The sequence below is a fragment of the Somniosus microcephalus genome, chromosome 1 (genome assembly GCF_052327205.1).
Source record: "Somniosus microcephalus isolate GS21.2 chromosome 1, FLI_Smic_1.0, whole genome shotgun sequence".
Taxonomy (NCBI): domain Eukaryota; kingdom Metazoa; phylum Chordata; class Chondrichthyes; order Squaliformes; family Somniosidae; genus Somniosus; species Somniosus microcephalus.
Genome location: NC_140987.1, coordinates 125,590,999 through 125,618,646, shown reverse-complemented (window position 1 = coordinate 125,618,646; position 27,648 = coordinate 125,590,999). Strand labels below are relative to the sequence as shown.

The 27,648-nt window shown below is 43.9% G+C and overlaps 1 protein-coding gene across 3 annotated transcripts in view; it reads right to left on the bottom strand.

Annotated features, from left to right (window-relative positions):
- The window catches only part of gkap1 (G kinase anchoring protein 1), a 41,095-nt gene extending 16,556 nt beyond the window's left edge, over positions 1-24,539 (bottom strand). Inside the window, exons 1-3 of one of the 3 annotated variants that reach the window (XM_085985404.1) lie at positions 23,788-24,539; positions 5,268-5,429; positions 2,170-2,247 (exon numbers count right to left, since the gene is read on the bottom strand). In XM_085985404.1, the coding sequence (XP_085841530.1) occupies positions 2,170-2,247; positions 5,268-5,429; positions 23,788-24,048 (501 nt within the window). In that variant the 5' untranslated portion in view covers positions 24,049-24,539. The remainder of the gene's footprint in view (positions 1-2,169; positions 2,248-5,267; positions 5,430-23,787) is intronic. The other 2 variants (XM_085985389.1, XM_085985398.1) reach the window with 2 other exon arrangements.
- Between the last annotated feature and the right edge of the window lie 3,109 nt (positions 24,540-27,648).

Here is a 27,648-nt window from a genome sequence, read left to right as displayed (position 1 = left end):
ATTTGTGAAGTGTCGGTCATGTCTGACTAATCTACTTGAATTTTTTGAGGCAGTCACTAGCATGGTGGATAGGGGAGTGCTTATATGATGATGTAGCAAATATTCAAATGAGAACTTTGAAGGCCAAAGTGGAGTAAGGTTCCATGTGAACAGCAGTTGAACATGGGTCAGTCAGTCCTACGAGATAGGCAATCGCCTATTTATAGATGTCGTCTATATGGACTTCCAGAGGGCATTTAACAAGGTTCTGCACAAGAGATTAGCAAAAATGAAAGCACATGAAATTGGAGGTCACCTTATGACAAGGGTTAGAAGGTAGGAGACAGAACACGTGCTAATTGGCAGGATGTGACAAGTGATGTTCCAGAGAGATTTATATGGAGGCCTCAGCTTTACACCATATATATCTCAATCACTTGGACGAAGGAATAGAGTTGTATATCCAATTTTGCATATGAGATTGTTAGGATGCGTGGTAAATTTTGCAGATAGGAGCAGGAAGATACAAAAGGACATAGACAAACTAACTAAATGGGCAAAACTATGGCAGATGGAGATCAATGTGCAGAAGTGTGGCGTCATCCACTTTGATCACAAAGACAAATTGGAATATTTTCTTAATGGTGATGGACTAGGAATTGTGGAGAAGCAAAGGGGTTTAGATGTCCATATACACAAATTACTAAAGGCTAGTGGACAGCTACAAAAAGTAATCAAAAAGGCTAATGAATGTTGGCCTTCATCTCAAGGAAGTTGGAACACAAAAGTGAGGAAGTAATGCTTCAGTTGTACAGAGCCTTGGTCAGACACCACCTGGAGTACTGTGTTTCAGTTTTGAGCACCACACCTCAGGAAGGATCTACTGACTTTGGGGGGTGTACAGCACAGATTCACCAGAATGATACCAGGGCTGATAGTTAAATTATGAGGACAGGTTGCATAAACTTGGCTTGTATTCCACTGAGTTTAGAAGGTTGAGGGGTGCAATAATTAAGTTCTTTAAAATGATAAAGGGATTAGATAGGTTAGATACAGAGAAACTATTTCCTCTGGTAGAGGAATCCCGGAGAATGGGATATTATCCTGAAATTCGAGCTAGGCGATTTAGAAGTGAAATCAGGAATCACTTTTACACACAAGGGGTAGTGGAAATCTGGAACTCGCTCCCCCAAAGGCTGTGGACTCTGGGTCAATTGAAATTTTCAAGACTGAGATTGATAGATTTTTGATAAATAAGGGTATCAAGGGCTGTGGAGCAAAGGCTGGTAAAATGGAGTTGAGATAAAGATCAACCATGGTCCAACTGGAAGAACAGGCTCGAGATGCTTAATGGCCTACTTCTGTTCCTATGTTCCTAAAACTAAATTAAAAAAGGTTAGATAACTTTGTTCAGTGTATTTATAATGAATCGGCTCACCACAATATATGGCCTGAATTTGCAGAGACACAAGTTACACAATATGGAACATTTCTAAATATAATAGTTCAGACATACCAGCTTGTAAGATATGGAATAAGCAGAGGTTCAACTTCTTAGAACGTGTAGAAAAAAGCAGCAATCATTTTAGGGAAATAATAAAAGCATGCCTTTTTCTTCAGATGTGCGTGGAATGGTGGGGAAACTTTAAATAAGTTAGTCTGCATTCTCCTAGATCTCATTTTTATAGTTCAGAATAATGTGCACAAAAAAAAGCAAGATTTATTCCTAAATTGAATCACATTGTTTTGGCAAACCAATTGATTGTGAAAATCAACCCCTTTGTGATTTTATTTCTTCTTTCTGTAATAACATACAAGTGAAATAAAAATCATAATGCTAAAAAGTGCTGAAGTTAATAATGAGTGCGCAGTGGAAGAAGAGCTTGTTTGACTGGAGAAACTGGGAAGGAAAAGTGATGCTGGAACAGATATGAGCATGTTTAGATTTGGATTTCTCCTGAAATGGACTAGACACCATCCAGAAAAAATGAAATTATACAGAGATAACTGTTTATGTTTCAGGAGTGCTCCTACTTGCATTGCAGATAAGAGAGACATATGTAATTATGTAGGATACTTTTCATGCAACACCTTAATGAACAGTGTATCTCAGCACTCAAAGACTATCTCCTGCTGTGACAATTTTTTAAACAAAAAACTTAACTTTCAGATGTCAAGATATATACGTACACTCTTATGCTCCTCATATTCCAACTTGCTAATCAGTAAAGCTTTTTGGAGATCTGCTTCATACAATTCACTAGTCAGCTATATACAGAACAAGAAAAAACACACAAATGTTCAGTGAAACGCCATCACAACTTCTAGAAACACTCCGGCTACAACATAGTCTGTATTGAATGGTCACTGCAGTATTCAAAGTATAACACATTTTCAAAATGCATAATATCTGCAAAATGGCTCTATAATTTTTTAAGCATTGGGCATTTACAATCTAGGATTTGAGAACTGAATGACAATATTCCTCGATTTACAGCATTTGGGGAATTTTGAGGGGGCAGGGAAGGTACTAATATCTGGCAACAGAGCACAATACCAGGACAACACAGTCAGTGGTTTATTTTACATTTTTTCCCCCTGCTTCTCACTAATTTTCTCCTGACTCCTGAAGCCATTCACTTCTTGCTGGGAATAGTTCCACAGGTACCCCACCCATGAAACCTTCATGTGTGAGCATGGACAATGAGGCTAACTGACTAAAGGAAATGCAGCTGAGCCCAATGCTGTCCTTATCTGAAGTCCACACAGGCATATTTCCAATAGGGACAGTGATCAGGAGTGACAGTCAGGGCTAATTTCCCCTCTAACCCACAAGAGAAGGTCAACTACAACATAACTATCCTTATTCCCTAGATTCTAGAACGGTCCCAGCAGATTCGAAGGTAGCAAATGTAACACCGCTATTCAAGAAAGGAGGGAAGAGAGAAAACAGGGAACTACAGGACAGTTAGCCTGACATCAGTCGTCGGTAAAATGCTGGAATCCATTGTTAAGGAAGTGGTAACAGGGCACTTAGAAAATCATAACATGATTAGGCAGAGTCAACATGGTTTTATGAAAGGGAAAATCGTGTTTGACAAATTTATTAAGAGTATTTTGAAGATGTAACTAGCAGGGTAGATAAAGGGGAACCAGTGGATGTAGTATATTTGGAATTCCAAAAGGCATTCGATAAGGTGTCACATAAAAAGGTAATATAGTAGCAGGGATAGAGGATTGGTTAACGAACAGAAAACAGAGAGTAGGGATAAACAGGTCTTTTTCAGGTTGGCAGGGTGTAACTAGTGGGGTGCCGCAAGGATCAGTGTTGGAGCCTCAGCTATTTACATCTATATTAATGACCTAGATGAAGGGACCGAGTGTAATGTATCCAAGTTTGCGGATGATACATAAAGAAATAGGAGCAGGAGTAGGCCATAAGGCCCCTTGAGCCTGCTTCGCCATTCAATAAAATCATGGCTGATCATCGACCTCAACTCCACATTCCTGCCTGATCTCCATATCCCTTGATCCCCTAGAGTCCAAAACTCTATCTAGCTCAGCCTTGAATATACTCAAAGACTCCGCATTCACAGCCCTCTGGGGCAGAGAATTCCAAAGATTCACAACCCTCGGAGTGAAGAAATTCCTCCTCATCTCAGTCTTAAATGGCCGACCCCATATCCTGAGACAATGCCCCCTAGTTCTAGACACTCCAACCAGGAGAAACAACCTCTCAGCATCTACCCTGTCAATTCCCTTCAGAATCTTGTATGTTTCAATGAGATCACCTCTCATTCTTCTAAACTCCAGAGAGTATAGGCCCATTCTACACAATCTCTCATCATAGGACAGCCCGCTCATCCCAGGAATCAATCTAGTGAACCTTTGTTGCATCGCCTCCAAGGTAAGTATATCCTTCCTTAGATAAGGAGACCAAAACTGTGCACAGTACTCCAGGTGTGGTCTCACCAAGGCCCTGTACAATTGTAGCAAGACTTCTTTACTCTTCTACTCCAACCCCCTTGCAATAAAGGCCAACATGCCATGTGCCTTCCTTATTGCCTGCTGTACCTCCATGCTAGCTTTCTGTGTTTCTTGCACGAGGCCATCCAAATCACTCTGAACACCAACATTTGAATGTTTCTCAACATTTAAAAAATATTCTGTTTTTGTATTCTTCCTACCAAAGTGAATAACCTGACATTTCCAAACATTATACTCCATCTGTCACCTTACTGCCCACTCACTTAGTCCATCTATATCCCTTTGCAGACTCTGTGTTCTCCTCACAGCTTACTGAATTTCTTCACTCAGAGGGTTGTGAATCTTTGGAATTCTCTGCCCCAGAGGGTTGTGAATGCTGAGTCTTTGCATATATTCAAGGCTGAGTTAGATAGATTTTTGGACTCTCGGGGAATCAAGGTGTATGGAGATCAGACGGGAAAGTGGAGTTGAGATCGATGATCAGCCATGATCTTATTGAATGGCGAAGCAGGCTCAAGGGGTCACATGACCTATTCCTGCTCCTATATCTTATGTTCTATGTACGTTGTTACTCGCACCGTTTCAGCTGTATTGTCACTGGCATTTCAGTAAAACGTGACATTTTTGCATTGTGTCCACTTGAACTGTGAGAAATCACAGATTTTGTCCTTCCAAACTGGTATCTGGAAGGAGCATGTTGTGTTATATAACACCGTGACAAAGGACTACTCGTCACAGGTTGGTCACTTGTGGTAATGGGGAGAGCCAATTGAGCTAAGTAATACACAAGCAGTGTGCTAACTTGTCAGTTTACTACAGCATATGGGTACCATTACACGAAATAAGCCTAGTTGTAACACTAAGCTGGTGCTAGTAGTTATGTCTGCTTATTTAACTTTATCTAACAGTTTTTGTGAGAAGGCAGTTATACAGTTGTACTAAAGGCTAACCTTCAGTATATTAGACACTTCTCTCGATGGGATAAAAATCTTTGTTCCAAGAGTTTCACTGTACCTTAAATTATACTGAAAAAATGTATACTTTTGATGTAAAAGACAAATTTAACTAAAACATTTTCATAGTCATGTATTTCTGTAAAACTCTGCACTCTTATGAAAAGGACAGTGGTTATAAATGGCCCTTTAATGTTGCAGTAATAATTTGTTGAGAAAAATAATGAAAAGATTTGTTATAAATGACAAAAATATAAGTAATGGTTGGTAGTTTGCATGTTACTCAAACATTCAATTTCATAATATTGTAAATGTTCCTGGTATTTGATTCCCATCAACAGTCCTCACCTGCTCGTCCTTTTCTCTCCACTGCTCCCACTTCTCACCCTCTGCCACTGGTGGGTTCGGACTGTTCAGGGATTGCTCTGACTGGCAAGAGCCAGCATTCACACCAGCAATAGCAACAGAGCAAGATTTTGAAGTATTTTTTCCAAAGGCCAGACTTCTTAGCTTTATATTAAGGGGAAAAAGAAAAAAAAATCAATCAAGAAAAATTCAAAACACGACCAGATTAAAGTCAAAATCAATTCTGAATACAAACCATTTGATGATTCAATCATTTGGCAGTTGTTCTGGTTTTTTTATTTTACTGGCTTTATGAGGAGAGACCAAAGTTATATTGGAGTGCTTTACAGTCATGGGTTGAAGTACAACATTCAGACACTTTGCACACTGAAGAATTTTTACACAGTAATCTCCACAGGTGGAGAGGAGGAAAGATGGCAAATCACAACACCGAATCAAATTGCTAATTTTTTTAATTAAATAAATCATATGTGTGCTCATTAAAATTATTTTTAGTATGGGCTTAAGGTAATAGGAGTATACACACTTCAAAAACCCATTCTTTTGGCTTCAAATTCAGGCATTTGTTGCTAGAGAATACAGTACTGATCAAGAAATAAGATTTTGTTTAGATGTTTCTATAGATATATTTCTAGACACAAAAGGCATCAAGGGGTATGGGGAGAGAGCGAGAATATGGTATTGAGATAGAGGATCAGCCATAATCATATTGAATGGCGGAGCAGGCTCAAAGAGCCGAATGGCCCACTCCTGCTCCTATTTTTCTAGGTTTCTGTTTCTATGTTAAACCTGTCCCTGAAGTTTTCAGGGTTATTTAGTTTATGAGGCATATAAATAAGGTTCAATGTCAGTTCAACATGTGGTCAGTGAAGAAGATAACTGAAATTTGATTTCTGCCTATATAAACAATGATACATTTGAATAATGACTCCTATTAAGTTAAAACTGACCCAAATAACAATCATTCCTATTGTACATCTATTTATTAAAAAAGTCTTACTCAAAATCTGCACACTCTAAATGTCACGTGTACTTTCCCTAACATTTTCATACTTTGTTGATAATACCCATTATAGAAACACACTATCCTCCAACTTGGGAGATCCATTGAGCAATTATGTCCCCTGATCAATCTCCCATGGGAAGTCAAGACCAAGTAAAGCAGGGTTAGAAGATTGGGAACAAATGGACCAAAGCAAGCAGATGTAATTAAGTTAAACATTCTGACCTTAAAAATACTTTGCTTTGACATTATTTATAGTTAAATAGCAAAACATACAGCAATTTAAGCAGATTAAATTAAATTATTTGTCTCCAAGACGGAGCCCATCCGATCAGCTGCCTCCACCACTTCCCTTCCTTTCCATAACCCACTGGGCCAAACTTCCTCTAAGGTTTCCCCCTGCCCTCGCCCCGAACTCACATCTTTCTACAGTTTCTCTCCGATTTCCACTCATGACCTCTCTGCATTCATCTTGTCCATCCATGAAACCCATTTCCTACTCCCTCAACCCTATTCCCACCAAACTGCTGACCACCCAACTTCCTTTTCTGGCTCCCATGTTAGCTGACATTGTTAACGGTTCTCTCGCCTCAGGTACTGTCCTGCCGTCATCACCCCTCTCCTCAAAAAAACAACCCTTGACCCCTCCATCCTTGCAAACTACCACCCCATCTTCAACCTCCCTTTCCTCTCCAAAGTCCTTGAACATGTTGTCGCCTCCCAAATCCGTGCCCATCTTTCCCGCAACTCTATGTTTGAATCCCTCCAATCAGGTTTGTGCCCCTGCCACAGTACTGAAACGGCTCTCCTCAAAGTCACAAATGACATCCTTTGTGACTGTGACAAAGATAAACTATCCCTCCTCGTCCTTCTCGACTTGTCTGCAGCCTTTGACACGGATGACCACTCCATCCTCCTCCAACGCTCAACCATTGGTGGCCGTGCCTTCTGTTGCCTAGGCCCTAAGCTCTGGAGTTCCCTAAAGCTCTCTGCCTCTCTACCTCTTTTTCCTTCTTTAAGACGCTCCTTAAAACCTCTCTTTGGCCAAGCTTTTGGTCATCTGCCCTAATTTCTCCTCGTGTGGCTCGGTGTCAAATTTTTGTCTTACAACACTCCTGTGAAGCACCTTAGGACATTTTACTACGTTAATGGCACTATATAAATACAAGAAGTTGTTGTTGTTGAGAAGTAGTCAGTTGGAGCAGAGAAAATTCTTTGTAGTACAGACTGAGGAGCTGGATGATATAAAACTGAGCCACTACAGCCTCAACACTTACAGGAGGGTGTAATTATAGCTCGACAAGCCGACATAGGCCATTCCCATTATAAATGTGGACACAGGAATTTATAATAAAGTACCGAGATAAAAATGTGACAAAAACAAAACAGGAAATAAGGTTTTGTTGACAGGAAGCATGTGCAGATGTAAGATTTTTAATGTTAATGTACCATTGATAGATATACACATGGAGTAAATATTTCAACAAAATTCATCTTGCAGCAGAAATTCATTGCTGGATTTCAAATTAGTGGACAACAAATCCTGTGAGGTGTGCCAACGTCACGCCCAAAGTCTCGACATACCCCCAATACCCCCAGCATGTGAAATGCCACATCAGGAGCACAAATTTATAAAATCAACCCGAAAGATCTACAGAAAATGAACATTTCCATCTTGTTGGCTTTACATGCAAATACTACATGAATCCTTCCACAAAGGTTCACTGGTTAAAAGTACAGCATATTATAGTTTATTAAAATCATCAATGCATTTTTGGAATTGATTTAGGGTGGGAGATATTTTGTTTGAAACAGTTATTGCAACTGGTATTTTCACTGCCTCTGGAACACTACGCAAAATTGTGGTACTCAGGCAACAAATTGCTCTACAAACAATAAGTATAGGAAAGCAAAAAGCCCTGGAAATGATGAAATTAATTAAAAAGTATACAAATATACATTTTGATTCAGAACACGCAATAAACAGTTTGCAAAACTAAATATGTTTCAATGAGAGCACCTCACATTCTTCTAAACTCCAGAGAGTATAGACGCATTCTACACAATCTCTCATCATAGGACAGTCCTCTCATCCCATGAATCAATCTAGTGACCCTTTGTTGCACCACCTCGAAGGCAAGTATATCCTTCCTGAGATAAGGAGACCATAACTGTGCACAGTACTCCAGGTGTGGTCTCACCAGTGCCCTGTACAATTGTAGCAAGACTTCCTTACTCTTATACTCCAATCCCCTTGCAATAAAGGCCAACATGCCATTTGCCTTCCTTATTGCCTGCTGTACCTGCATGCTAGCTTTCTGTGATTCTTGCACGAGGACACCCAAATCTCTCTACACCAACATTTGAAAGTTTCTCACCATTTAAAAAATATTCTGTTTTTCTATTCTTCCTACCAAAGTGAATAACCTGACATTTCCCCACATTATACTCCATCTGTCACCTTACTGCCCACTCACATAACCTGTCTATATCTCTACAGGCTCTTTGTGTCCTCCTCACAGCTTACATTCCCACCTAGCTTTGTATCGGCAGCAAACTTGGATACATTATACTTGGTCCCTTCATCCAAGTCATTAATATAGATTGTAAATGGCTGAAGCCCAAGCACTGATCCTTGCGGCACCCCACAAGTTAAGAGTCTGCCAACCTGAAAATGACCTGTTTTTCCCTACTCTCGGTTTTCTGACCATTAACCAATCCTATATCCCTGCTAATACATTACCCCCAATCCCATGAGCCCTTTTCTTGTGTAACAACTTTTTTTTATGTGGTACTTTATCGAATGTCTTTTGGAAATCCAAACATACTATATTCACTGGTTCCCTTTTATCTACCCTGCTAGTTATATCCTTAAAAAAACTCCAATAGATTTGTCAAACATGATTTCCCTTTCATAAAACCATACTAACTCTGCCTAATCATATTATGATTTTCTAAGTGCCCTGTTATGGATTTGTTAAAGGCAAATAGTGTTTAACCATGAGTTTTTTGATGAGGTAACAGAGAGGGTTGAGGAGGGCAATGCGGTTGATGTGGTGTACATGGATATCCAAAAGGCGTTCGACAAAGTGCCACATAATAGGCTTGCGAGCAAAGTTAAAGCCCATAGAATAAAAGGGACAGTGGCTGCATGGATACGAAATTGCTTAAGTGACAGGAAACAGAGTAGTGGTGAACAGTTGCTTTTCGGACTGGAGGAAGGTACACAGTGGTGTTCCCCAGGGGTCGGTTCTAGGACCACTGCTTTTCTTGATATATATTAATGACTTGGATGTGGGTGTACAGGGCACAATTTCAAAATTTGCAGATGACACAAAACTTGGAAGTATGGTGCACAGTGAGGAAGATAGTGATAGACTTAGGAGGACATAGACAAGCTGGCGGAATGGGCGGACACACTGCAGATGAAATTTAACAGAAAAATGCAAAGTGATACATTTTGGTAGAATGAGGAGAGGAAATATAAACTAAAGGGTACAATCCTAAAGGGGATGCACGAACAGAGAGACCTAGGGGTATATGTGCACAAATCGTTGAAGGTGCCAGGGCAGGTTGAGAAAGCAGTTAAAAAAGCTAATGGGATCCTGGGCTTCATGAATAGAGGTATAGAGTACAAAAGCATGGAAAGTATGATGAACCTGTATAAAACACTGGTTCAGCCTCAACTGGAGTATTGTGTCCAATTCTGGGCACTGAACTTTAGGAAGGATGTGAAGGCCTTAGAGGGGGTGCAGAAAAGATTTATGAGAATGACTCCAGGGATGAGGGACTTCAGTTACATGGATAGACTGGAGAAGCTGGGGTTGTTCTCCTTAGAGCAAAGAAGATTGAGAGGAGATTTGATAGAGGTGTTCAAAATCATGAGGGGTCTGGACAGAGTAGATAGAGAAAAACTGTTCCCATTGGCATAGGGGGCGAGAACCAGAGGACACAGATTTAAGGCGATTGGCAAAAAATCCAAAGGCAACCTAAGAAAAAACTTTTTTACACAGCGAGTGGTTAGGATCTGGAATGCACTGCCTGAAAGGGTGGTGGAGGCAGACTCAATCACAGCTTTCAAAAGGGAGTTGGATAAGTACCTGAAAGAATTTTTTTTGCAGGGCTACGGGAAAAGGGCAGGGGAGCAGGACTAGCTAAGGTGCTCTTGCAGAGCGCTGCATGGACTCGACGGGCTGAATGGCCTCCTTCTGTGCTGTAACCATTCTATGGTTCTTAACAATCAATTCCAGCATTTTCCCCGACAACTGATATCAGGCTAACTGGCCTGTAGTTCCCGGGTTTCTCTCTCTCCCTTCTTTCTTACAATAGCGGGGTTACATTTGCTACCTTCCAATCCGCTGGACCTCTTTTTAGAATCTAGGGAATTTTGGAAGATCAAAAACCAATGCATCCACTATCTCTTCAGCCACCTCTTTTAGAACCCTAGGTTGTAGGCTGTCAGGTCCAGGGGATTTTTTCGGCTTTTAGTCCCATTAGTTTCGCCAGTACTTTTTCTCTACTTATATTAATTACGTTCCTCACCCTCATTAGACCCTGGGTTCCCCACCATTTTTTGGTATGCTTTTTGTGTCTTCTACTGTGAAGGCAGATTACAAAATATTTGTTTAACGTTTCTGCCATTTCCTCATTCCCATAATAATTTCTCCTGTCTCAGCCTCTAAGGGACCAATGTTTACTTTTGCTACTCTTTCTTTTTACAGGAAACTCTCTTTTTACCGGCACCTAAATAACCAGAAATCTCTCTTAACCGGCAAAATTCAGGAGTAGGTTCAGGTAAGTTTTACTTCATATTAGTGGCCGCGTAACCGGGGTTCCTGGATCTGTGCGATAGCAAAATACTGCAGATGCTGGGAAATCCGAAATAACAGAAAATCCTGGAAAAACTCAGCAGGCCAGGCAAACATCCGTGGAGAGAAAATAGAGTCAACATTTCGGGTCAAACCCTTTGTCAAGACTGAAAAGCACAGGAAATGAAATAGATTGAAAGGCCAGGCTGGGAGAGAACAAAAGAGAAGTGAAGAGACATTAAGAGGTATTCAAAATGAGATGAGATGGTGATAGGGACTAGTGGAGACAAAAAAGACAGCTCTAGATTAGGTGTGAAATGTGCTGGCAGAATGGGAGACAGCTGCCATGTGGGAGAGAGAAAAAAACGGGGGGGGGGGGGGGGGGGGGGGGGGGGTTAAAGAGAAAGGGCCAAAACAAAGGTGTGGATAAAAAATAAGCAAAAATGTAATGGGGGCAAAGGTTATGATCTGAAATTGTTGAACTCGATATCGAGTCCAGAAGGCTGTAAGTGCCTAATCGGAAGATGAGGTGCTGTTCCTCGAGTTTACGCTGAGCTTCCGTGGAACAATGCAAGAGCCCGAGTACAGCGAGGTCAGAGTGGGAATGGGGCGGTGAATTAAAATGACAGGCGACCGGAAGCTCGGAGTCATCCTTACGGACAGAACGGAGGTGTTCCACAAAGCGGTCACCAATCCAGCATTTTCTGTTATTCTGGATCCGTGGCCATGTAACCGGGGTTCCTGCACCTGTTGCCATACAACAGGGACGCCTGGATCTGTGGCCGTGTAACCGGGGTTCCTGCACCTGTTGCTATGCAACAGGGATGCCTGGATCTGTGGCCGTGTACGGGGCTCTCGTACCTTAGCAAGTATACCTCTCTGTAATCCGGACTTTTTGATCAACCGGCAGCATGCCGGTCCCATAAAAAAAGTTTCCCTGTACATACTTGTAGAAGCTCTTACAATCTGTTTTTATATTTCTTGCTAGTTTACTCTCATTCTATTTTCTGCCTTTTAATCAATTTTTAGTAATTCTTTGCTGGTTTCTAAAGCTCTCCCAATCATCAGGCTTACTCCTATTCTTCTCAACATTATAAGCCTCTTTTTTTAAATCCTTAACTTCTTTAGTTAGCCACAGATGGATCACTTTTCCGAAGGAGTTTTTAATTTCTCAATGTAATATATATTCGTTGAGAATTTTGGAATAGTCCTTTAAATGTTTGCCACTGCTTATCTACTGTCATACCATTTAATCTAATTTCCCAATCTACCTTAGCTAACTCGCCCCTCAAACCTATATAATTGCTTTATTTAAGTTTAAAACTCTTATTTCCGACTGAGCATTTCACTCTCAAACTCAATGTGAAATTTTATCATATTATGATCACTGTTCCCCAAAGGATCCTTTACTAGGAGATTACTAATTAACCTGGTCTCATTACACATTACAAGATCTAAAATAGTCTGTTCCCTGGTTGGTTCCACAACATATTGCTCTCGGAAACTGTTTCAAATGCATTCCATGAACTCGTCCTTCAGACTACCTTTGCCAATTTGATTTGCCCAGTCTATATGAAGATTAAATTCCCCCCACAATTATTGCATTACTTTTGTTACAAGCTCCTATTATTTCTTGGTTAATACTCTGTCCAACAGTATAGCTACTGCTAGGGGGCCTATAAACTACTCCCAGGGGGCCTATAAACTACTCCCACCAGTGTTTTCTGGCCCTTGTTATTTCTTATCTCCACTCATACGGATTCTACTTCCTGATCTTCCGAGACATGATTCTTTCTCACGACTGTCCTGGTGTCATCCTTTATCAGGGCTAACCCCCCTCCTTTTCCATTCTGGCTGTCTTTTTGAAACGTCAAGTACCCTGGAATCTTTAGTTCCCAACTTTGATCACCTTGAAACCACATCTCTGTAATGGCTATTAGATCAAACCCATTTATCTCTATTTGTGGCACTAATTCTCCAAATATGGAAGATTACTGCAGTCTCATGAACACTATTAAAATAATCTTGTTGCGAGGTCCACAACCAGTTATACAGGTGCAAAGTCCAGTAAACAGACTATTTACCAGCACTTATATTTTTAAAAGATATGCAAGGAATAAAAGAAAACGGTAATTAATTTATGCAAGTAATTAAACCCCCATAAAAGGTATTCAGAAAAGTAACTGAATAGAAAATCCTGGCATGTGCACTGTGTTTTTAAAAAAAATGTATATAAAACCTCAGCTTAAAAACTGTTCATTAAAAAAAAGTACAAGCGGTTTCTTTCATCTCTCCACATCTATTATCACAGTAGTAACGTAACAAGCAAGGAAATGTTACATATTGCATTCTTCAAATAAAAACGTGAGTGCATTATCACCAACCTGACCATAGAATTGACACATATCATACTCTATCAAAACGGTGGATCCACTAGTTGGAGATGCGGAAATGCTTGCCTTTCCACAACCAAATCATGGTGGGCACTTAACTTGTATTTATATAGCGCCTTTAACGTAGTAAAACATCCCAAGGCGCTTCACAGGAGTATTATAAAACAAAAAAATGACACCAATCCACAGAAGGATAAATTAGGGCAGGTAACCAAAAGCTTGGTCAAAGAGGTAGATATTAAGGAGCGTCTTAAAGAAGGAGGTCGAGAAGCGGAGGGGTTTAGGGAGGGAACTCCAGAGCTTAGGGCCAAGGCACCAGAAGGCACGGCCCCAATGGTTGAGCGATTATAATCTGGGATGCTCAAGGAGGGCAGAATTAGAAGAGCGCAGATATCGCGGGGGATTGTGGGGCTGGAGGAGATTACAGAGGTAGGGAGGGGAAAGGCCATGGAGAGATTTGAAAACAAGGATACGAATTTTGAAATCGTGACGTTGCTTAACAGGGAGCACAGGGGTGATGGGCGAACGGCACTTGGCGCGAGTTAGGACACGGGCAGCTGAGTTTTGGATCACCTCAAGTTTATGTAGGGTAGAATGTGGGAGGCCAGCCAGGAGTGTGTTGGAATAGTCAAGTCTAGAGGTAACAAAGGCATGGATGAGGGTCTCAGCAGTGAATGAGCTGAGGCAGGGGCGGCGACGGGCGATGTTACGGAGGTGGAAATAGACAGTCTTAGCCCTAGTACGAGTGCATATTCGCATACCTGGCCGCCAGGTAATGCTTTTGAGCAGCTGTCATTCCAAATGTCAGAATTTCCTAATCAGACATCAAGTGAAGTAGAAGATTCATACAGGGTAGCGTGCAACACCATCCACTTAGATGTTCTGGATGCCCAGGTCCAACACTCTCCATCAGGTTTACTCATCATCAACTGCGGTATTTCAGGAGCTTTGACAAATAGGCTTGATCACCATGATGCTGAATCACCCTCCAGGGTATTCAATGACAGGCTGGTGCCCTTGTTCCCTGCAACCATTTTCCCTTTATGCCACAAATCCTGGTCCTGGATCTTGCATGTGTTCTTTGTTGCATGCCTAGGAGTTCAGAATCCCAAGTCATCTCAAGCTTAACCTGCACTGGAATTTTGCTGTCAATAATGAAAGATAGGAAAGATCAAAGGCTGCATAAAGGTTGGAGAAACCCGTGGAGTGCACTGCACAGATTAAAGTCTTGAGATAAAACAGTTTGATGAGAAGACGACTCTACAAATGCTTTAAAAGGCCTATGGAGCAATCAAAAAGGAACAGGCTGGATTGTGCTCTAGTGAGGAATAGGCAACACAAGTTGTGCTTTTTGAAGATCATGGAATTTGGTAAGGCTCGAGGGAGCCGACACATTGATTTTACTGACTTTTGTAGGGATTGTGACCTGGTGCCTCATGAAGAAACAGAACTGTAAATTAAATTTTGTTTTTTTTTAAAATCTAGAACTCTAGTTTCAAGAGTATTCCAAAAGAGTACAGTGGGGTTCTCCGCTGTCACCTTATTTGATGTCCTCAATAATGATGAGTTTTGCGGCATCACAGAGGAAGGCCTTCAGACTGTCTGTTCAAAGAATTTGAAAGTATTGCAGCACTCCTTTTGATATGGTGCTGTTGGTGGACGCATCTGAGGGTCTACTGTACTCTGCTCACCATTGTGAACAATGGATTAACCAATAGAATATGGTGGTGAATGCCTCCAACTATGGTAATAGGGCCTTGCATAGCTCAAAGAGGATCTTGAAGGTACTGATTGAAGATACAAGGGATATGCATCTGTTCCAATTGTTGATTCACATCAGTACCCAGGGGCCTTGGTGGATGACAACTTTAGCCTGAACTTCAGGACACTGCTGAGAAGATTCCGCAATCATACATGCAGAGTATTTTGCCTGCAGAAACACATCCCTATTTGAAAAAGATTAACTTGCTAATAATCAATTATGATGCAAGGGAAAAACCAATATATAAACCCGGACACAAGTACATTCATAATTTCTTAAAATCCAAACCTTGGATTATACAGCCTAAACCGATCGACACTGCAGAAAAAATATGTATTGGTATCTATGGAATTTGAATAGGCACTAAACTTGGCAGATTTATATTGTGCAATGTGCGAAAGGCCTCTGGTTACATTCCAGGGAGAATTCAGAGCACCAGCTGCAATACTGAAGCAACTGTGCATGTGTAGATGCTGAAAAAGCCAGAATTACAGCTTTATGTTTATGAACATGTATGTTGTCCATTGTCAGGGAAGGTTTGTATGGGTCACCAAAGTGCATCCTTCAGCCCCCACCATTTTACAGAGAATCTTTTGTAGTTGTATGTGAATGCAAAGAGCTTTAGCCTGCTATATCTATGGAAACAGGCCCTTTCTGTACCAGAGGGGAGGGGCTGCTAGGATTTAATTCATTTAGCCATTTTTCTCTGAAAGCAGAGGTTTTCATGGAATGCAAGGCTGTGCATCGAGAAAGTAGCAGACACGTATGGGGTGGTTGGTTACAGGATTGGATTCCTGCAGCCTATATGAACATTTTAATCCAGAGGTTAGCAACAGTCTTCGCATTGTCACTAGCCTTTAGACTTGGTCTCCAAGATTGAGACCATCAGTGCAGCTACCTTTGCGGTCATAGCTTCTTACGTCCCATTTCCGAACTCCCCCAAGTCTCCCATCCACTCCAGCCTCAATCCTCCTCCACTCTGCAGTTTCTCGCCCATCTCCCTACTGCCCCCACCAAGCTCATCTCTTCCATGCGACTCACCTACTGTTCCCTTGATCCTCTTGATAGAGAAATAATTTCTCCTGGTGGAGAGATCCAGAACAAGGGGGCAGAATCTTAAAATTTGAGCTCAGCCATTTAGGAGTGCAATCAGGAAGCACTTTTTTTTTTTTTTTTACACAAAGGGTAGGTGAAAATCTGGAACTCTCTCCCTAAAAGGCTGTGGATGCTGGGTCAACTTACATTTTTAGAAGTGAAATTGTTAGGTTTGGGTATCAAGGGATATGGATCAAAGGATGGTAAATGGAGCAGAGGTACAGACCAACCATGATCGAATTGAATGACAGAACAGGCTTGCTGGGCTAAATGCTGTTTGTGGTCTACATTAATGATTTGGATGTGAATGTAAAAGGTATGATCAGTAAGTTCGCAGATGACACGAAAATTGGTGGGGTGGTAAATAGCGAGGCGGGAAGCCTCAGGCTACAGGACGATATAGATGGGTTGGTCAGATGGGCGGAACAGTGGCAAATGGAATTTAACCCTGAAAAGTGTGAGGTGATGCATTTTGGACGGACTAACAAGGCAAGGGAATACACAATGAATGGTAAGACCCTAGGAAAGACAGAGGATCAGAGGGACCTTGGTGTGCATGTACATAGATCCCTGAAGGCAGCAGAACAGGTGGATAAGGTTGTTAAAAAGGCATATGGGATACTTATATTCTATGCCTTGGCTAATGAAGGCAAGAGCAAGGAGGTTATGATGGAGCTGTACAAAACGCTGGTAAGGCCACAGCTGGAACACTGTGCAGTTCTGGTCGCCACACTACAGGAAGGATGTGATTGCTTTGGAGAGGGTGCAGAGGAGATTTACCAGGATGTTACCTGGGCTGGAGTGCTTCAGCTATGAAGAAAGACTGGACAGGCTGGGGTTGTTTTCCTTGGAGCAAAGAAGGCTGAGGGGGGACCTGATTGAGGTGTACAAAATTATGAGGGGCATAGATAGGGTAGATAGAAAGGAACTTTTCCCCTTAGTAGAGGGGTCAATAACAAGGGGGCATAGATTCAAGGTAAGGGGCAGGAGGTTTAGAGGGGATTTGAGGAAAAACTTTTTCACCCAGAGGGTGGTTGGAATCTGGAACTCACTGCCTGAAAAAGGGTGGTAGAGGCAGGAACCCTCACAACATTCAAGAAGCATTTGGATGAGCACTTGAAATGCCATAGCATACAAGGCTACGGACCAAATGCTGGAAAATGGGATTAGACAGGGCTTGATGGCCGGCGTGGACACGATGGGCCTCTTCCTGTGCTGTATAACTCTATGACTTGTCCCTGAGGCTGCCCTGGCCAAAGTCACAAATGATATCCTTTGTGACTGCGACTATGGTGCATTATCCCTTTATGTCCTCCTCAAACTCTGGTTTAACGTGGTCAACCACACCATCCTCATCCACAGGTAAGCCCCATTTGACTACCTTTGCATGGTTCTGCTGCTATCTCTCTTAATGCAGCCAGTGCATCTCCAGCAATGGCTTCTCTCCTCACCCCACACAATCACTTCCAGAACCCTCCAAGAGCTATGCTTGGCCCCTAATCGTGCTCATCTACATATTGCTCCTTACTGATAGTATTGGTAGGTTTGGGATTAACTTCCATATATATTCTGATGACATCCAGCTCTACTTCTCCACTACTTCACTCAACTCCATGACCACAACTGTATCATCAGGTATTAAGCCATGGATTTGACAATTTTCTGCAACTGAACACTTGGCAGATCAAAGCCATCACTTTTGCCATAAACTCCACTTAAAAAAAAAAAAAAAAAAATTTTTTTTTTTTTTTTTTTTAAATTCGCTTATGGGATCTGGGCGTCGCTGGCAAAGCCAGCATTTGTTGCCCATCCCTAGTTGCCATTGAGAAGGTGGTGGTGAGCTGCCTTCTTGGACCGCTGCAGTCCGTGTGGTGAAGGAACTCCCACAGTACTGTTAGGGAGGGAGTTCCAGGATTTTGACCCAGCAACAATGAAGGATCGGCAATATACTTCTAAGTCAGGATGGTGTGTGATTTGGAGGGGAACTTGGTGGTGGTGTTCCCATGCACCTGCTGCCCTTCTAGGTGGTAGAAGTCACGGGTTTGGGAGGTGCTGCTGAAGAAGCCTTGGCGAGTTGCTGCAGTGCATCTTGTAGATGGTACACACTGCAACCACGGTATGCCAGTGGTGGAGGGAATGAATGTTTAAGGTGGTGGATGGGGTGCCAATCAAATGGGCTGCTTTGTCCTGGATAGTGTCGAGCTTCTTGAGTGTTGTTGGAGCTGCACTCATCCAGGCAAGTGGAGAGTATTCCATCACACTCCTGACTTGTGCCTTGTAGATGGTGGAAAGGCTTTGGGGAGTCGGGAGGTGAGACACTCACCGCAGAATACCCAGCCTCTGACCTGCTCTTGTTGCCAGTGTGTGTGTGGCTGGTCCAGTTAAGTTTCTAGTCAATGGTGACCCCCAGGATATTGATGGTGGGGGATTCGGCGATGGTAATGCCGTTGAATGTCAAGGGGCGGTGGTTAGACACTCGCTTGTTGGAGAGAGTCATTGCCTGGCACTTCTGTGGCGTGATGTTACTCGTCACCAAGCCGGAACGTCATCCAGGTCTTGTTGCATGCAGGCATGGACTGCTTCATTATCTGAGGAACTGTGAATGGTACTGAACACTGTGCAGTCATCAGTGAACATCCCCATTTCTGACCTTATGTTGGAGGGAAGATCATTGATGAAGCAGCTGAAGATGGTTGGGCCTCAGACACTGCCCTGAGGAACTCCTGCAGCAATGTCCTGGGGCTGTGATGATTGACCTTCAACCACCACAACCATCTTCCTTTGTGCTAGGTATGGCTCCAGCCAGTGGAGCGTTCCCCCCCCCCCCCGATTCCCATTGACTGCAGTTTTATTAGGGCTCCTTGATGCCATACTCGGTAAAATGCTGCCTTGATGTCAAGGGTAGTTACTCTCACCTCACCTCTGGAATTCAACTCCTTTGTTCATGTTTGGACCAAGGCTGTAATGAGGTCAGGAGCTGAGTGGTCTTAGCAGAACCCAAACTGGGCATCAGTGAGCAGGTTATTAGTGAGTAAGTGCCGCTTGATAGCACTGTCAATGACACCTTCCATCACTTTGCTGATGATTGAGAGTAGACTGATGGGGCGGTAATTGGCTGGGTTGGATTTGTCCTGCTTTTTGTGGACAGGACATACTTGTGCAGTTTTCCACATTGTCGGATAGATGCCAGTGTTGTAGCTGTAGTGGAACAGCTTGGCTAGAGGCGCGGTTAGTTCTGGAGCACAAGTCTTCAGCATGATAGCCGGGATGTTGTAGGGGCCCATGGCCTTTGCTGTATCCAATGCGCTCAGCCATTTCTTGATAGCACGTGGAGTGAATCGAATTGGCTGAAGACTGGCATCTGTGATGGTGGGGACCTCGGGAGTAGGCCGATATGGATCATCCACTTGGCACTTCTGGCTAAAGATGGTTGCAAACGCCTTAAAGATGGTTGCCTTGTCTTTTGCACTCACGTGCTGGGCTCCACCATCATTGAGGATAGGGATATTCATGGAGCCTCCCGTTAGTTGTTTAATGGTTCGCTACCATTCATGACTGGATGTGGCAGGACTGCAGAGCTTTGATCTGATCCATTGATTGTGGGATTGCTTAGCTCAGTCTATAACATGCTGCTTCCGCTTTTTAGCATGCATGTAGTCCTGTGTTGTAGCTTCCCCAGGTTGGCACCTCTTTTAGGTATGCCTGGTGCTGCTCCTGGCATGCCCTTCTACACTCCTTATTGAACCAGCGTTGGTCCCCTGGCTTGGAGGTAATGGTAGAGAGTGAGGGAGATGCCAAGCCATGAGGTTACAGATTGTGGTGGAATACAATTCTGCTGCTGATGGCCCACAGCGCCTCATGGATGCCCAGTTGAGCTGCTAGATCTGTTCTGAATCTATCCCATTTAGCACGGTGGTAGTGCCACACAACACGATAGAGGGTGTCCTCAGTGTGAAGACAGGACTTCGTCTCCACAATGACTGTGTGGTGGTCACTGCTACCAATTCCGTCATGGACAGATGCATCTGCGACAGGTAGATTGGGGAGGACGAGGTCAAATGGGTTTTTCCCCTCGTGTTGGTTCTCTCACCACCTGTCGCAGGCCCAGACTGGCAGTTATGTTTTTTAGGACTCGGCCACTAGTGGTGCTACCGAGCCACTCTTTGGCTGGGGGACTTCAATGTCCATCACCGAGTAAATTCTGTGCCCTTGCTATTCTCAGTGCTTCTTCCAAGTGGTTTTCAACATGGAGGAGTACTGATTCATCAGCTGAGGGCAGTAGGTGGTAATCAGCAGGAGGTATGCTTGACCTGAGACTTCATGGGATCCGGAATCAATGTCGAGAATTCCCAGGGCCACTCCTTCCCGACTGTGTACCACTGTGCCGCCACCCCTGGTGGGTCTGTCCTGCCAGTGGGACAGGACATACCCAGGGATGGTGATGGAGGAGTTTGGGACATTGGCTGAAAGGTATGAGGCTGAGTATGACTGTTGCTCGACTAGTCTGTGGGACAGCTCTCCCAATTTTGGCACAAGTCCCCCGATGTTGGTGAGGAAGACTTTGCAGGGTCGACTGGGCTGGGTGTGCAGTTGCCGTGTCCATCCGGTTTCATTCTTATGTTCCGTAGCGGTTAGTTACAACTGAGTGACTTGCTAGGTCATGTCAGAGGGCAGTTAAGAGTCAACCACATTGCTGTGGGTCTGGAGTCACATATAGGCCAGACCAAGTAAGGACGGCAGATTTCCTTCCCTAAAAGGTCATTAGTGAACCAGATGGGTTTTTACGACAATCCGATAGTTTCATGGTTACCATTACTGATACTAGCTTTTTATTCCAGATTTATTTAATTAACTGAATTTAAATTCCCCAGCTGTCGTGGTGGGATTTGAACTCACGTCTCTGGATCATTAGTCCAGGCCTCTAGATTACTAGCCCAGGACATTACCACTACGCTACCATTCCCCAACTCCAGCCTCCTTCCTGGCCATTCACTCAAACTGAAATAAACTGTAAAACCTCTCAGTCCTGTTCAACCCAGAGCTGAGTTTCAAACCCCACATCTTATCGGTTACTGATGCTGCTTATTTCCCCTACCTCAGTCCTTCCAACTACAGAAATTCTTAACTTGTAGCGGTTCGTGTAGATCGCCACTAAATAAGAGAGTTTGACTTCGACAAACTATTAACAAGTTGTTTATTTACAGGAACAGGCTAATTACATCAGGTAAGATAGCAGGTAAGATGGCTGACTGTAGGAGCACCGTGGTGTAGGTCTTGTCCCAGCGGGGACTCCACGAGGACTGAGTTCGCAGTCCTGTGGGGAGCATGATGACGTCATCACGCTCTGTGTTCCCGCTCTTTGGGCGTCACGTGACCATGTCGTTGCGTCAGTGCGTCTCCCGGTACGGAGGCTGGCCGTTGAGGCCGAGGTTGCGAGGCCGGGCTGTGCCGGTGCTTGCCGCGGGGGCAGAAGATCGCGTCGCTCCCGTCGGCTGGCCGAAGTCGCGGTAGGCCGGGCTGTGCTGGCGGCCGTCTTGGAAAACCGAGTTGGGCCGGTGGCCGGCGCGCGTGCGTCACGTGATGCGTGACGTCAGCGCGTTAGGTCGCCTCTTAAAGGGGCAACGGCCCCAACAGGTAAGTTATACATACATAAGTTAAAGGGAATTATGTGTCTCAATGTAAGGGACAACCAGTGGTACCGCCACAAACTCATGCTTTTTCAGCTCGAGATTTGATTTCTCTATTGTTCTCCATACTGGCCTTCCATTCTTTAGCTACCATAAACTTCAACTAGCCCAAAACGCAGCTGCTCGTATCCTGTCCCACTTGCCTTTTGCCAAACTATATTGGTTTCTGTTTCGCAACATATTAAAATTTAAAATCCTTGTCCTCGTCTTCAAATCAATTGATGCTCTCACCATTGTACTGTTACATGACACAATGTTCTTTCCAGAGAAAGCGCAAGTTTAAAACAAATCTAGAATCTAATTGCACTGTTAGGTGGTTTTTCATATGAAAATTTCACACCCATTAAGCTTGATTGATGATGAAACTAGTCTCCTGGAAAAAATTGAGACAGACTATTTGAAAGAAATAACTCCAAACCAGAAAATCAACACTAAAGCTGATTACAAACTTGTGAAAAATGTCCCTAAAAACTATTGTTCAATTATATGGTGTAATTATTGAAGCTTTATCTTGAATGAACACGAAAAGTATTGTACAAAAATATCACGGGAGAAACCAACGATGACACGCTCCAATGCTCCATTTATTCAGTCCTTTGTAAACCAGACTACTTTCAATTTCCAGTGTATTTCATTTACAGCTAAAATTGTAAACAATAAAAATTGCCCCCAGGATTAGCACCTGTTCAGTTTGGGATTTTTAAAAATTAGTGCTGTATTTAGAAATTTCTAAAACAAAAACCAGAAGTCTAATTTGTAAAACAGAAGTCATCCATTTTCCCCCAGTTGCTTCAGTGCTTTATGATGTGCAGGATTTTGTTTAATATTTTCACAATTCACAAGCCATGATACCCTCCTATCCTTTCTTCCCTTCAATTTCCTCCCTCCCGTTTCATCCTTTGAAAATGCCATAGGATCTTTTACATCCACTTGACAGCAAACAAGGCCTCAATTTTAACATTCCATCTGAAAGACAAAACCTCTGACAATGCAGCACTCCCTCAGTACTGCACTAAAGCATCAGACTAGATTATGTGCTCAAGTCTCTGAAATGGTGCTTGATCTCATGACCTTCTGACTCAGAGTTAAGTGTTACCACTAAGCCAAGGTTGTCACCTTATCAAATCCTCAATGTTTTGAAGTGTTGCACAATTACAAAAGTACAATCATTATGTCAGCAAACAGGGCAGCTAATTGTGCACAGCAAGGTGCCCAAAACAGCAAATGAGAGAAGTGAATGGTTGGTCTATTTTTGGTGTTGATTAGAGGAGGAATGTGAACCAGGACACGGGAAACTCCTGTACGTCTTCTAATAATACCATGGGATCTTTTACACCCACCTCGACAAACAGGTGGCTGGGTGAATTGCATCTAAAAGCTGAAACAAATGAAGAAGCAGGGAAGGGGGAGGCGCGGGGGGGAAGTTTCTCGAAAATATTAAAGGGACACCACACTTAGCCTAAAAAAGCCCGATTTGTTTCTTTGAAAACACAACAGCTCTGCCTCACTCCTCGGTTTTCATTAAATTATAAATCTCAATCTATTTTCACCACAGAAAATAAACGCCCATAAAAGATCAGTCTACACAACTTAAAGTATGAACAAAAATACACAATCCAGGAGTTCCTTCTTTCACAGACTGAATAGAAGATGTTGATAAGAGTCTCGTATGTAAGTACACACAACTCGATGTCAGTGTTCGCTAGCTCCGCTTTATTTAAAGATCGGCCTGCGCCTGGCTCCTCTGCTCTTACCTCATTCGCTTCGCTTTGCAGTTGCTCTTTCTTCTTCTTCCTTTTCTGTTTCTTTTTCTCGTTGCTGCCGCCGTTGGCCCCGGACTGGGTGCTGTTGTTTTTCTTGGCTGCTCCGACACGGGAGCTTTTCCCGATCCGGTTGCTTGTGTTGTTATTCCGCCCAGAGTCCGAATCGGAATCGGACGAGTCACCCTCCACCCGGAGCAAAGCAAAGCGAGAGGCGGTGGTGCGGAGCGAGGCCGAGCCGACTGCTGCCGCCATGACGAGCGCTTAAATTAAATAGAAACTATATATGTGCTCCGTGTCGAGGAGGGCAAAGCAAAGTGTCGATAGCCGGAGTATAATTTGCAAAGGCGGCGGCTGCAGAACCGGTGTGTCCCTGGATCGCGAGGCGCCTCCAGCCGAGTTCCAATGGAACGAACCCGGGACATTCGAGCAGCTCGCTCTCGCGCGCGCGCAATCAGTGGTGCTGGAGCACGCACACAGAACACCAGCACAGAAAGTGTCATGTTCTGACAAAAGGCCATCGACCTGAAATCTTAGCTGTTTCTCTTTCCACAGACGCTGCCTGACCTGCTGAGTATTTCCAGCATCCGCAGTATTTTGCCTTTTGTAAAAGTGTAATGCTGTTGCTCTCCTATTCACACGTTAATTAAAAAAAAAAAGGATTTTGGTGGCTATTTTCCCCACTGTATAGGCGTTTATAGAACCTCCGAGGTGGCCAAGATGGGGTCTCGGCTGCAGCCCTGGGCTAGCCCACCTTGAGCGCAAGACACCACCTTGGTAAAGGAGCTGACGCGTACGCTAGGCACGGCTGCCCCAGAATGATTAAGGCTCTGATTACCAATTAAATTGGCCCCCAACGTTCATTAAAGAGGCTGCGCATCATTTTGCTGGCTACTACAATTAACAACCTCTCCTAACAGCGACCAGCTGAACAGGAGTAAAGAAATCGTTGGTAAGGATTTCGAGAGCTACTTAAAGCCATGTTCAGCTTTCACTGATCACTTGCTGATTGTGATCGACTGACTACACTGCGTTTGAAGAGGAGATAGAATCATAACGGCACAGAAGGGGGCCATTCGGCCCATCAAGTCCATGCCAGCTCTCTGTAGAGCAATCCAGTCAGCCTCATTCTCCTGCTCTATCCCCGTAACCCTGCAAGTTTATTTTCCTCAAGTGCCTATCCAGGCTCCCCTTGAAAACACTGAGTGTCTCCACTTCCGTCAGCAGCAAATTCCAGGTCATCTCCACTCGCTGCGTAAAAAGGGTTTTCCTCACGTCCCTCCTGTATCTCTTGCCCAAATACTTAAATCTGTGTCCCCTAGTACTTGTTCCATCAAATAGTGGGAACAGCCTTTCCCCCTCTATCCCACGAAAAGGCAGGCATAGCTAGGACCCATGCGGGTACCCATAGCAACACCTTTGATTTGGAGGAAATGAGTGGAGTTAAAGGAGAAGTTGTTCAACGTGAGAACAAGTTCAGCCAGGCGGAGGAGGGTGGATGGGGACTGGTCGGGCCTCTGTTCAAGGAAGAAGCGGGATATCTGGAACACTCTTTGTTCCAGTCCTACTCGGGTCCCCTCCCTCACCTCTTTTTCCGATACATTGATGATTGTATCGGTGCCGTTTCCTGCTCTTGCCCTGAACTAGACAATTTCATTCACTTTGCCTCCAATTTCCACCCTTCCCTCACCTTCACATGGTCCATCTCTGACTCTTCCCTTCCCTTCCTCGGCTTCTCCGTCTCCATCTCTGGGGATAGGTTATTGACCAATATTCACTACAAGCCCACTGACTCCCACAGCTACCTGGACTACACTTCCTCCCACCCTGCATCCTGTAAGGACTCTATTCCATTCTCCCAGTTTCTCCATCTCCGCCGCATCTGCTCCGACGATGCCACCTTCCACACCAGTGCTTCCGACATGTCTTCCTTTTTCCTCAACCGAGGATTCCCCTCTACCATGGTTGTCACGGCCCTCGACCGTGTCCGTTCTATCTCCCGCACTTCTGCCCTCACCCCTGCCCCTCCCTCCCGGAACCACGATAAGGTTCCCCTTGTCCTCACCTTTCACCCCACCAGCCTCCACATTCAACGGATCATCCTCCGGCATTTCCGCCACCTCCAAAGTGATCCCACCACCAAACGCATCTTCCCCTCCCCTCCCCTTTCAGCGTTCCGTAGGGACCACTCCCTCCGAGACACCCTAGTCCACTCCTCTATCACCCCCAGCACCCCTTCCCCTTCGCCTGGCACCTTCCCGTGCAAGCACAGGAGATGTAACACCTGCCCTTATACTTCCCCCCTTCCCACTGTCCAGGGGCCCAAACACCCCTTCCAAGTGAAACAGCGATTTACTTGTACTTCTTGCAATCTAGTATACTGTATTCGCTGCTCACAATGCGGTCTCCTCTACATTGGGGAGACCAAACACAGATTGGGTGACCATTTTGCGGAACACCTCCGTTCAGTCTGTAAGGGTGACCCTGAGCTTCTGGTCACCTGTCATTTTAATTCACCGCCCCATTCCCACTCGGACCTCACCGTCCTTGGCCTCTTGCATTGTTCCACGGAAGCTCAACGTAAACTTGAGGAACAGCACCTCATCTTCCGATTAGGCACTTTACAGCCTTCCGGACTCAATATCGAGTTCAACAATTTCAGATCATAACCTCGGCCCCTATTACATTTTTACTTATATTTTTTATCCACACCTTTGTTTTGGTTTCCCCCACCCACCTTTCCTTTTTTTTCTCTCTCCCACATGGCAGCTGTCTCCCATTCTGCCAGCGCATTTCACACCTAATCTAGAGCCGTCTTTTGTCTCCACTAGTCCTATCACCATCTCGTCTCGTTTTGAATACTTCTTAATGTCTCTTCTCTTTTGTTCTCTCCCAGCCCGGCCTCTTAATCTATTTCATTCCCTGTGCCTCTTTAGTCTTGATAAAGAGTTTTGACCCGAAACGTTGACTCTAATTTCTCTCCACGGATGTTGCCTGGCCTGCTGAGTTTTCCCAGCATTTTCTGTTGTTATTTCGGATTTCCAGCATCTGCAGTATTTTGCTATCATACTAAGGCTTTGCTAGAGATGCATTCACTGCCTTTGAATGATGTTGGAGCAGGATGGCGTTGCCAACTGTATAAAACATTGCAGAGAAGTTGAAGAGGACGAGGAGGGATAATGCACCAAAGGATGTCATTCATGACTTTGGCTAGGGCTGTTTTGTTGTTGTAAGAAGGATAGAAGACAGATTAGAGGGATTTGAACATGGAGTTTTGGGAGTAATAGGCATGGAGCAGAGGCAAGGACCTTAGACAGAAAAGGGAAAATTGGTGAGAATGGATGGATTGAGGGTAGGTTTTTCTGGAGGAGGGGATGATGGTGGCAGTTTGAAGGGAAGAGGGACAGTGCCTGAGGAATGGATTGTTAGCTAGCATGTGACCAGGAAGGGGAATTGAATGAGGAGGGGATTAAGGGAGGAGGTGGGTCTCATGGGTGAGGTTAAATTGGAGAAATTGGGGGGGAAAATGTGTGAGAATTTACAAAAAGACAGGAATATTGGCATAGTGGGAAATGGGGGGAGGTTGGCGGCTGAAGGTGGAAGCAAGCCGTGGAGGCAGCTGCACAGCTTATTTTGATCTTAGGGACAATGAAATCGATGAGTTGGTGAAGGGTAAGGTTGAGAGGATGGGGTTGGTGGGTGGGGCAGTGAAATCAGTGAAAAAGGGGCTAGTGGCATTGAGGTTTAGATTGAAATGCCCAAGTGTAACTTCTTACTGTTCAGTGGGTACACATAGACATAATTATGCAAAATGCACTGAACTATTTGGATTTTAAAAAAGTCCTGGCACCCCAT